The 12391-nt window shown below is 40.6% G+C and overlaps 1 protein-coding gene and 1 long non-coding RNA gene across 2 annotated transcripts; both read right to left on the bottom strand.

The window, feature by feature from the left end:
• Positions 1–582: 582 nt before the first annotated feature.
• On the bottom strand, positions 583–1470 carry LOC139435216 (uncharacterized). The gene is made up of 3 exons (XR_011644498.1): positions 1291–1470; positions 839–899; positions 583–714 (listed from the first exon to the last, which is right to left on the bottom strand). It is a non-coding gene; the product is annotated as an uncharacterized lncRNA (long non-coding RNA).
• A 4956-nt stretch (positions 1471–6426) lies between these two features.
• wnt8b (wingless-type MMTV integration site family, member 8b) lies at positions 6427–11814 on the bottom strand. The gene is made up of 6 exons (XM_034100545.1): positions 11635–11814; positions 10835–10868; positions 9706–9844; positions 9032–9157; positions 8804–8946; positions 6427–7663 (listed from the first exon to the last, which is right to left on the bottom strand). Exons 1-6 carry the CDS (start codon positions 11703–11705, stop codon positions 7094–7096), a joined length of 1083 nt encoding a protein of 360 aa, XP_033956436.1. The 5' UTR covers positions 11706–11814; the 3' UTR covers positions 6427–7093.
• Between the last annotated feature and the right edge of the window lie 577 nt (positions 11815–12391).

A 12391-nucleotide genomic window follows, 5' to 3' on the forward strand; every position in this document is an offset into this window, starting at 1 on the left:
GAGCATCACTTTCTAATGTTTGATACATTTAGAGGGAGGGGATCTAAAGTAATGCTTTAAAATTCAGATTAGATTAATTTCTACCATGTTCTTAAATTCATGGTAGTTTCAGTAATCTCATGGTAATTGAGGACACAAGTTATCTAAATGACTAATGTCATCTTTATGGCTTTCAGAAAGGACAGGAGACCGACAGGTGACTATCAAAGGACTAGCAGCAGCAGCATGATGATGATGTTAAATGTGTTGTTTTAGGAACATCCATTGCAAATACATGGAATTCAATCAACATTGAATAGCATATCATGCAGTTTGTCGGTGCATTTTCCTCTGTGTTGTCCTGGTTTGCTGTGTTGCCTCCTAGTCGCCACCATGGTTTGCTGTGCTGCCTGGGGATGCTCAATTCGCTCCGAGAAAGGAGTATGAATGTATGGCTTCCCCACTGACACAGAGCGGAGGAAAAAATGGCTGGCTCAAGTCAGCAGGAGCAATTTCACGACCAACAGCAACAAAATATGTGATGTAATTATATACAAACACTGCATTTGCACTTTTTCACAAAACGAAAACGACACCATTGGGAAAGCTTAATGTTTTGTTTAATACAAAAAAACAGGGAAAGGCTTGAAAAACACAGAGTTGAGACTCAGGGTGCAGGGTGAGGGTCTCAGTGCAGGTATTTAGGCTCCATTGAATCCCCCTCTGGTTCTTGTGCTGAAAGAGGGAGTAACAGACAGGAGAAAGGGTTATACACACCTATATAGCACACCTATTGGATGGGAAATTGCCTTGGGGAGATAAGGTGTTTACTTATATAAAACAGTAGTATTAAACTTACCTTGTGTTTTCACTCTCACTTAAGTCCCTCTCCCTTTGCCATCAATCCAAAATCAGATGAGCTGCAACATTATACAGATAGGTAATAATCAACATAATCACAAGGACACAATATGGCTCTGCTAAAAACACTCACTCTTACACGCACCAAAGTTATATTTATCTAATATTTAACTCCCTCCACCCCCACATACAATCCCGTTTAGAAGCCCCTCTTCTCTAATTCAACAACGTTGGACCAAATAGACATTAAGAGAACGGAATTTACAATTAAAAGGCTGTTCAACGTGTGTTGCTAACTTGCTTCGGTATCCTAGCTTAATCTGTTATCTGTAAACGTCCCCTAAATCTACTAATTTAGGGATAATCCACTGACATCCTTTAATACACATGTTAATTTGAATCAGATGTACTGATAATATCCGCAATATAAATCTTTAAACTTCTTCTTACCTTTAAAATTCCGTCACGAACGGTCTATTATGCTGCAACTCTATAGCTCTGCTAGCCTTGGCGCTAACTTCCGGGGAACTATTGAGAGGCTCCACGATCCGCCATTGCTGTAAAAAAGTGGTTATTGGAGTGAACGGAGATGACATAACTCTCCGTGTTGACAGCCAGAAAGCCAACAAGCCGAGCATAATAAATCAGGACAACACTCTTATGCAGTTTTATGCCTTTAATTTCGGACAGCGACATCTAATGTCCTGGATGCTTCAATACTCATGTTGTAATAACTTCACTGCACCGCGAGAGGGAGCTGTTGTACTAGGTTTTCTTGCATTAGTTCAGAAAACTGACAAATAAACAGAAAATAACATAAGGAATACATAACAATTCATCATAATACGTTTTGTATAATTATATATTTGTTATATAGCTATATATTTATATATTATAAACATAACTATACGTTTTTTTCTTGATACAATTATATACATCATTATGAAATTATGGGTGCAATTATGCCATGTGTTGCCCATACAGTGTGAGTATAGCTTTCTTTTATTTGGTTTTTCATTTCTCATATAGATTTTTTTAACTTTTGTCTTTGCTTTTTTGATTCAACAAGTGTATTTCCCGAATATGATTAATAATTGTGGTATCCCATTTAAAGTAAATTACTATCGAAAACATTTTTCTTTACTCAAGTATTTCATTAATATACATACTGCACTGCATTTCGGAGGGAGGTACTGTATTTTGTATCCCACAAAATGTATTTTACAGAAAGCTTGGTAGCCCAGATAAGTGATGCACAATCTGCTGATTAATTTGACTGCAATAGACTGCAAAGAAAAAGTGTCTTCATACAAACTATATTTGTATCTGTTAAAATGTAAGGCATTGTTAAATTCAGAGCAGTGTAATGTAGTTGAAACCATCTTTAATTATAGTTGCTAGAATGCCTGAGTATCAATAAAGAAAATAATAAAAAAAAAACACAATGAAAGTCGTCTTCCTTTCATTTTTGATGCTTTTCTGTTTTATGTTGATAATGCTTCCTTTGCTATTTTAAATTGTGGAATTAGTTACTTGACTTAAGTAGTGATTGAGGAAGAAAGTACTCCAACCTGAAGTGAAATTCAAGAGGACTTCCTTCACAACAAGCCCCGGGGGGCCCTCGTTGGACTCAAACCCACAGCACGCAGTTCACCATCCTGCCTTGTGACTACAAGTCATGTCTAAAGTCATATGTAAAGCTTCTGTTTTTGCTATCAATGCATCACATCATCAACATAATGTGCAAGGAAATAAAGATATGTAATACAGCCCTAAGGAACATTACATTACATTCAGAGTGAAGCTGCAGGCAGGGACTGAAATTATGCATTGTATTAGACAAAGCTGACCTTTTGAAAGAACATACATAACATTTTTATAGTTTGCAACTCATATCATATACATCAATATTCAATATTCCAATTACTGTATACTGTATTCCGTACAGTTTATATTATATTCTGTTTCTATTATATTCTATTTCATTTTATTTACTTGTACTATTTTATCTGTTATATTGTGTTGCACTGTTGGTGGAGCCTGTGACCGACGATTTTCATTGTCATAACTACACTGTAGCTATGCACACATGACAATAAAAGCCTTGAAACTTGAAAGAAAATGTAAGCTATAGAAAACGGTTTCAATTACATTAAAGTACAGCAATATATTACACTGTGATGGATAGTTCTGCCTATTGGGTAATTCAGTTTATTTAGCTGACAACCCATATTTGTACTTAGTCTGAATATTTCCATCAGTGCTTGTTAACATTGATCTGGACAGTAGGACCATCGAGGACCATCGATAACATTTAAAACAGACCACATTTTCTTCCCATTGATCATCATTGGAAGTCATTCCCTTCAACTTTTTCTCTCTTTATAAAAGACAGAGCAAACAGTTTTGAAATCCTGAAAGCCAATATGTACCTATGGTCATCATTGCCTCAGCAATTGGTAACTCTTGATGAGATAGCAGTTCACACTGTACCTTGCTCACTGAACCGATCAGCTGATGGAGTCTGGCTGTGTTTTCTCGTGTCATTCTGGTATTGAACTCGATGGAGTGCATCTTATCAATCACTTTGATCATTGTCACTCTGTGGTGTTAACCCTTTTTGTGACAGCTTTACAAGCCACATACAGGATGAAGTTTATCTCAAAAGCATTTCCTGATTTGTTTTGTAAAAACCTGATTCATCTTCTGTTTTCTCTTAATTCAGGCTTTATCAGCAGATTTCCACTGTGGGGACTAGTTTTGGCTCCCTGGTGGGTTCCCATGCTCTGTGTTTCCTGTGCAGATCAGTGAGCTGAGCTGATCCCCCTGATGCTCCCCTCTCCCCATTCTTTGCAGACAGAGCCAGGAGATTGACCACCCCGGTGAGCCTCAAGAAGCTTGTATCTCAATCCTGCTGATAGCAACAAACATACACCGCAGCTGCCTTCTCCCCAGCCGATGGACTGCTGTCAAAACAAAGACTCCCTCGAGGAGATAATGTTACAATGAGACAGTTTACTGATGAGTGGATGCGTTTAATGTTTCTGGAGGTTATACTGCAAACAAACAGACCCAAAATGTGTAACAAGAGAGTTTGGAGGACGTCCCACTCAGCTGTACTCATCTGTGCTGGCTTTCTCTCACATTCATACTGACCCTCGCCCCTGTAGGTGTTGTAGGTCCAGAACCCCTAAGCCATAAATCCTATTAGTCAAGGATTCTCTGAAGCATTATAAGTCGTTTTCCCATCTTTCGTTGATTGCATTATCTCTTGCTACCTGAGAGAAATTTGCCTCTGTGTTATTCATATAAAAAGTTCTAATTTAAAGGAGAACATATATATACTTTCAAACCAAACTTAAAATGTTTGAATTGTTTTTCATGCTGCTAATACTGTCAAATAAAATGTTTTTATGTCCAACATTTATATAAAAAAAATCTGATCCCGTAAAGGTTTAATTGATTTTTCAAGCTCTGTGAGAAAGCTTAAAGCCTCACTCTTCCTCTGCGGTGTCCCCCTCTCCCTCCACCACCTTCAGTCTCAAGTGTTACGGCAAATTGGACATGGCAGGGCTGGCCCGAAAGACGGAAGTTCAGACCCCTCGGTCGGAGGTCGTGTCACTCTCTGGGAAATGATGTGTCATGATCGACGTTTTGTGCTTTTTCACACGCCATTATAACGTGTGCCCCATCCTGTTCACCTTCCTTCCTTGTGGTTGTTCATTTTAGGGGAAAAGATTGACATAATGCTGATGATTATTAAGGTGTTTGCTGTGGCAAACTGTGGCCCCTGGTTGTTCATGTGACTCTCATAGCCCACTTATATTAGTCCACAGTGAAAGAATCCGTCATTAAAGACAAATTTAGATATTATAGTGCAGCAGGGTAAGTGGCTATTTGGGCTATATAAGCATTTACTATTTCTGTTTGAAGCTGAGATATTTAGCTTCTCCTGGTCCAGCACCTGACATTAGGTCTCCAGGTTAAGCACATTATTATGTGCACGTACTGCCCACCAGAGCAATGCACTGTCTTTCATCTCCGCTGCTGATGCACAACTGATCCTGGCAGAACAAGCGAACAGTCAGTGTCAGTGCCTCAGGTGTGTCAAACTGCTGAACTCAAGAACAGTTAAACATGTTTTTCAGTCTGGCTTTTTCCCACACTTTAACTGACTAGCTGTGTTGGCAGTTTTTTCCCTTTGTGTGATTTATGTTTACATGTGGGTATAAGCAGGCAATTTTCCGCTGATAGTGAGCCAGAGCTGACAGCATGACTCACAAACTTAACTGCAGAAAAAACTCTAAATAAGAATGCATTCGAAACACCGAGTTTGAAATGGCTTTGTTAAATTTAATCCAAAATGCATGTGCTAATTATAATTTTGCATTGAAAATCTTGTGAATTGTATGTGCCCCTTTACTATTCCCTATCTCAGTAAATTGCAGAGCTTCCAGAGAGCCGCCGGGCGAAAGCTTGGTATGCTGGTTCTTTTGTTGGTGACTGGGCTTCCCTGCATGCCAGGCAGAGCAATCCAGCAAGCCCACAGGGGTCATCAGGAGGGAGGAGTTTTGATTATGATCATTATTTGGTAAATAAGATGTCAACAAGGTGTTTCCTTGACACTTTATTAAGTAAAAGGAGGAAGGTGCAGAAATGAACGCCCCCTTCTCAATGGGAACTCTAATCTCCCTTTTCATGTCCCATCTCGTCTGAAGGGTTTCGGCTTCGGCTGCCATGTGCTAGTCTGCCTGGGCCTGGCACTTCTTACTTGCAGGTGGGGTGAGTCTCCTGGCAAGCATGTGTTTATAAAACCCACTTGTTTGGGCACAATACTTGAACTAACTTCTTTTGAGAAAACAGTGTGAATCTGTGCAAAGCCTTTTCCCAAAGTCCTTTAGAAGGCGACAGCCCATTGAGAGTAGAGAAGAAGGGATTACCTTCCTCGACAGTGGTGCATTTCCGAGAGAGCTGATTAGCTCTGCATTCATTGTTAAATCGAGCAAAGGAAGGCCCTAGAGGAGTGAAAGGATCCAAATAGGTGGGCCCAGAAATAAAACAGCCGCAGGAAGCCCTGCACAGGCAACCCCAAAGTTTTCCCAACATTTCTTTCACCCACTCCTAAGGAGGTGCGGCGTGAAAAAGGAGATTAGCATACAAAATTAGAGGCGGGATGATTTTTAAGGGCAACTTGCCTCATGCCCTCCACCCCCACGGCCCTACTCTGTCTGGACAAAGTTAATTAAACTAGTATTAAACAGTAAAGAAACTTCCAAGCAGTGGGGAGTTAGGGGGCTCTTTGAGGATTACCATGATGAGTGAGAGGACGGGGAGGTATTTGTTGAGGCGAAATTGAGAAAGGCGTGATGGAACGAAGAGAACGCTGGAAAGTTTACAATTCTTGTTGATTTGCCCCACGGTGTCCTCACCCTTATGTGAACAATGTGAAGAGGAAGGTTGTGTTTACTGATTCAGGAATCACAAAGAGTAAAGAACGATGAATGCTTTCTCCAGGCTGAATGATATATAAGATGGAAGGATTTATTCTTTTATTACATTTTAATAGAAAACAAACCATGAAGGCAACTAACAATAAAGCAAAACTAGGAAATGCTGTGCAATAAATTAACAATGTACAGTACAAAGTGCTTCATTTTATATACAATTAAATACATCAAGAGGGCAGCAAAGGTCAGGGCGGGCCAGACTTTCCGAAAGAAATGTCTAAATGTTTCTGAATAAATGTAAAGATTGGCTATGATAGTTGAAATATACGAATATTACTGCTAGGCTAACAGTATTAGGCATTCATGGGATTACATCCTGACGGGTTCTTGAAAATTGTGTTTTCAAAAGCTGATTATGCCATTGTTAAACAATCATATCATCCACTGATCAACTGTTCAAATGTTCCCCAAGGCTCATGTGTACGTATGAAAATAAATAAATCATGTTGTGGCAAATGTGGCAGTCAGAAGTATGCTCTTCAAATGCCCAGTGACTTTTGATAATGTTGTAAAAAGTATAAAAAATATATCTTAAATACATTTATACCAAAACTCTACAAAGTTGTAAACTTCTCTACCATGTAACTTTGTGCACATCCCACAATCTTTAACTTTTAATAGAAAAAAAGACAATGAAGATGGTCTGAAATTGTATTTTTTGCTAAGCTTTTGTCCAAACACACACTATCTGAACATGCACAGAGTCTGCAGTGACATACATATTATGACACAGGTGATAAGGGTGCTCAGTGCTTCTTCCTCAGTCTGAGGTTCTTCCGGCGGCTCCCGGCACTCTCGTTCCTTCCCCTCTGACCTCCTTTCTTCACACAGAAGTATTTAGTCACTGTCTTTCTGCACTGCTCACACTTCACTGCGCAACACCAGTGGAATTTGCAATTACAGCTTGACACCATCTCCGCTTTGCGTTCCTCCACAGCCAGACCGCACTCTCCGCAGAGCCTCTTGCAGCTGCGCTTCTCCCACTTGCTCAAGTTCTTGCCCTTCTTGAGGCACTCGCGGCCCTCTGTGCCCGGCAAGCCCAAAGTGTGGTTTTCCAGGCAGTAATCGGGGGAGTCTTCGAGGTGGACCAGCTCCTTTCGAGAGATGGAGCTGAAGGTCTCTGTGACGGCCCCTCGGCTGGCCGCGCTGTTCCCGGCTCCTCGGAGGAGATCCACCTTCAGAGCCCTGTGGTACTTCTCCTTCAGGTAGTTCCCCACCTCCCTGAACTCCGGCAGCTGCAGCCAGCAGGTCTGGGTGGTGCAGCTTCCCGACACCCCGTGACACTTACATGTCTTCTGCATGGTCCCCTTCACAGCCTGGAGACACAAATAAACTTTATTCAAATGTATTCATAGTTTACTGTGTTGAAGGATGTTAGTTTCGTATGCATTGACACTCTAGTTCATGTCTATGTAATTATATGTGTGTGTTAAGACAGGATGTCCATTGTCTCTTGATTGATGTGTTGTCAAATTAACTAATTGTATTCTCAACGTTTTCCAGTTAAGTATAAAAGGATGAATACACTGAAAAGAAGAAATGATAGCTTCAAGGTCCACAGTTGAGTTTCTTTGTCGTCCTCAGTGTTTCCTGACTTTATCCGACACAAAAACAGCTGTCGGTTGAAAGGGACGTTTTCTTTTCTTGAGGAGGGGATGAACTTTCTGTTGAAGTGAGGCTGAATCAAAGTTTCACATTGAGTCCTATTGTCCCCCCAGAAGAAATAGAAGTATTTATTTAGCATGTTCATTATCAACATGTTTTCTAGTGTGAGAAGACCCAATGGAGAGTCCCATTGAGTGGAGAAATGAAAAAGGAGTTTTTCTCTCTTTCTATCCCCATTTTTTTCTGTTACAATGATGCTCCAGGTGCCATGGGGATCCTAGGGCCTGACAGGGGGGAGCAAAGGCATCGTAAACAAAGAGCACTTCAGCTGCACGCCTGTGGTCCCCTCAGACTCCCTCTGGGCCAAACAAAGACCAACATAAATGTGGGATCCTTATTGCAAGAATAAAACTAAACACTTATTTTAAAAAGCAGCATAATACAGAACGCTGTGCAATGTCTGGCTCCCCAGGATCTCTAATTAAGCTTGCACCAGTGATCCTGAGATTTTCGAGTTGAGGTATTGTCATAAGGGGCTTTCAGCACTTGTAAATAGGCCCTTCTGGTACACCGAACACACTATTATTATTGGGGACGAGTGGCACCTCACTTATAGCGACGTGAAAGGGATGCTTGGGTGGCAGTGTAATTCTGGAAAAAATATTCAAAAGGTGCTTTACACTGCACCATCAGTTGGAGGGGCAGGAGAGAATCTAGAAATGTCAAGCAATCCAACACTACTCAGTTTAAATACTGTATAGCTCAAATTAAGGCAACAACATGGTGTTACATCTTACACCAAGGACTAATATCTCATTGTGGATGGAGTGAATTAGGAGCACCGACTGTACCTTGCGCCCGGCCTCGTTGTTATGGAGATTCATCGCTGCCCGTGAGTCCTGCCCAGTCTCCAACGCATCCACAAACTGTTTGGAGATGGCCTCGCCAAAGCCAACGTTGTCACTGCAGCCGCCCCAGAGCCAACCATGACCGCCTAGCAAAAATAATTCAGTTAGAATGATCCGTGCCTTTTTATTCAAACTTATTTTTGTATGCACACATAAGTGAACCTTTCTGACCTCGTTGTCCGTTCCTGCTGTCGTCGCAGCCACAGTTGTCAAAGTCTCCGAGGCTGCAGTTCCTGGTCAAAGTGTACATGACTCCGGCCGAGCTGATGGCATGGACAAACGCTGTCTCCCGATTTGCTGTGAGCAGAGAAAACTCATTTACTGGCATGTCTCATTACAAAGGACCCTCAGGAATTTCATATCACCATCTCCTTCCCTTAGTAAGAGCTTTTAACATGTTTCAAACTAATGAGTCAATTACCTATACTCCTTTCAAGACACAGTGGTATCTACATTTCTAAATTGTGACTACATTAAGCTTTTTGAAAGGATGAACTGCCTTACATTTGACCCTTTGTCAATATTGCATTCATCAGTTGCAAATAGAGGCAGTGATTTTGGGGGGTATTAGGAAATGGATTAGTTTGTTTGTTTTGCCTCTAAGCAACCATGCCAACTATATCCATCCCAAAGGGTGCTGAATGTTTCGACTGAGCAAACATCTCTTTTTCACAAAGGGAAGAAATACCTCCGCTCTCGCACAAAAACTTGCAATTACAAAAGACTATCGAGACATATTCTAAATTCCATTAGCAATGTTTCTTATTTAGGCTCTCTCCTGGTCTGGCTGCAGTGTAGAGATGTGTGAGTGATGTCTGGGGAGTCTGGAGTTGGTGATGTCTTACCGCTGCGCAGGCTGCTGTGGGTGGACAGCTGCAGAGCTCTCTCGGGGCAGTTCCAGCGGTCCCATGCAAACTGGTATTTGCACTCCTCTATGCCACTCTGAGCTCCTGCTGCCACACTGCTGGAGTAGATCAGGTACGCCTGCAGCAACGGGGAGATATTTAACATATAAATCGACACCACACATTTTGCAACAGTGATAACATAAATTGAGAAGTTGAGATTTGTTTACAGCAACTGGTTTGATTTGATACCCAGTTTATACAAATTACCATTGTCTTTTGGGAATGGTGACCTGTTACTTAAATTTGAGTTGTTGCTTATAAGCCATTTAGAAGAACATAAATATCATTTTTAGCAGACAAAATTGAATAAATGAAGCCTCTGAAATGGTGAGGAGTCACAGCTCCAACAAACCATGAGAGCACAAAATCAAATGTTAGGAAAACTAGGAATAATGATGTCCGATAGACTTTTACATGTATTTCTCCCTACTGGTGTCATTTTTTACCCTTGAATGTGTTTAGCCACTTTCTTTCTCAAGAATGTCAAAGTGGGTATCATATGGAATATCAACAAGCTCTTAATGTCGAGTATATGCTTGTTTTCAGTTTCATGACAAAAACAATGTGAACGGATTTCAACATTATACTACTTTTTCCACTCTATCATCCCCGGTGAATGAGCGTCAATTGTTGAGCTCTCTCAAACCAGTACGCTCTGTCCTTGGCTTTCGCTCGCCTCTCTTCAGCTTGTTCACACTGTGTGAACGATAATATAACTAATATGTCTCAAGTGGCCTTTGCTGAGATGAAGTGCCACCTCTTTCACAGGGGTCTGGCTCACTAATGATGACCACCCACTACAGCAATGCCTGCCCTCGCCCCTTAAAACATTCAACCCGCAGATACGCAGAGCCTCTGAATAAGGTCAAGTGTACGATCAGGGGGGAAAAAAACACAAAGGGCCAAGAATATTACTGATATATCATTAGTGCCATTGTTGGATACATACATGAACAAGATACACTTGAGCTGAGATATCACAAGGACAACACATAAAACCTGTTTTCGTTCCCTCTTTCTTTTGGGAAAAGGAATCTGAGAAAAGATCAAAAGAAAGTTGGCTTACCTTGGGTCCAGTCATCAGGAAATTATTCACTGACCTGGAAAAGGAGACAGCTTAATCACTCAGGGAAGCTCAGTGTCCTTCACAAATTCCTCTGCTAACATCTCTCATTAGTGCGCCTTGTAACATGTTAAACCGTGACACCAGTATGCATACAAATCTCAGTGAACAATACTACTGAATTTGTTAAAAAGTTTCTAGAAATGTAAGAACGGGAAGGCAATGACTGAATGATTCAATGTTATTAACACTTGACTTCAAATTTGCCGTTGCCAGGTTGTGTCAATCATGTTCAACCTGTCTATTTGAAAATGAACGCAGCCAAAAATATTGGTCCATTTATACATGTTTATTGGTTTGTCCGTTGTTGAAAATGTGGTTCTAAATGTTTATTAATCTCTATTTAAAAATGTCTTGAACTCATCAAGTCTTCAGTTTCAAGTGATGATAATTGAATACATGGATTTTGGTCTGAAGCCATTCTTTTTGTTAAAAGATGTTAAAAATCGTTCTTTTTACACCCCAAAACTTGTAGTGGATAGCAACTGATCTACAACTGATGTTGTATTAATAAAGCCATTAGTTACAACTTGTAAATCCTTAATTTAAAAAAAAGTATAATTATATTCCTAAATTATAATAAACATAAACAATTTCTTCATTTTACTTTTCCTTTATTTCCAATTGGCAAATTGTTACGATAAGTGATTTATTTGGCCATGTTATGCCTTTTGAAAAAGATCATCAGGGGATGAAACTGTGTTTGCAGAAAGTATTAATATTTCATGATAAATGAAACTCACCAGCAGCAGTACGACCTCATGTGAGCCACGAGAATGAAAATGTAATAGAAAACCTCCAAATGCATGAACATCCTGACAGGTGAGGGTGTGACGGTGACTCAGACCGTCCAAAGCCTGCACACGGTCTGACGATGGAGAGGAAACTGAGCTACCAGCACATGAAGCTTCACCAGAGCTTCCAAGATTCAAGGAGGGGGCTCTGAAATGGAGCTGCTCTCGTCCCAACAAGAGATTATCTGCTTAATTAAAGATTTTCCCCCTTTTTACTCTCTCGGCCAATCAGAAGTTTTGCACCAAGGAGAGACTGAAACGATCAAAAGGGCACCCTGGGCCTTCAGGGCCGGGCAACGGTAGGTTCCCTGCCTCCATTCAAGAGCCAAGGAAGATCTGTTTAATCCTATATCCTAAAGTGTAACACTGATCCCTTGAATTTCTAGTAGGAGAAAAATGTGTATTTAAACTATCTAACACGCATCTGATTGTCAGGGATTAGTGGAAGATAGTCCTCTGGGTGACGGATGGTTAGTTTGATATACATATATTGTTTGTTCTTGAGGAAGTAGTTCATGCTATTACAAAGATCATGTGATTGGATCAATGTTTATCACCCTCAACACAAGGACTATTACTCACACGGAACACGACAACGTGTCCTCTGATCATTTGATATCATATGGGGTCAAACTGCCTCATTATATTTACTAAATTAATACGTTATTTCCACATGTATAGCCTAGATGATTTGCAGGTGGCTGCG

The sequence above is a fragment of the Pseudochaenichthys georgianus genome, chromosome 15, assembly GCF_902827115.2.
Source record: "Pseudochaenichthys georgianus chromosome 15, fPseGeo1.2, whole genome shotgun sequence".
Classification (NCBI taxonomy): domain Eukaryota; kingdom Metazoa; phylum Chordata; class Actinopteri; order Perciformes; family Channichthyidae; genus Pseudochaenichthys; species Pseudochaenichthys georgianus.

Excerpts from the sequence above, each read along its gene's own strand:
- wnt8b (XM_034100545.1), bottom strand. The coding sequence starts at position 11,705 with ATGTTCATGCATTTGGAGGTTTTCTATTACATTTTCATTCTCGTGGCT. Across the intron at positions 10,869-11,634 it reads ATGAGGTCGTACTGCTGCTG|GTCAGTGAATAATTTCCTGA; the intron begins GTGAGTTTCATT and ends CTCCTTTTCCAG. Across the intron at positions 7,664-8,803 it reads ACAACGAGGCCGGGCGCAAG|GCTGTGAAGGGGACCATGCA; the intron begins GTACAGTCGGTG and ends TTGTGTCTCCAG.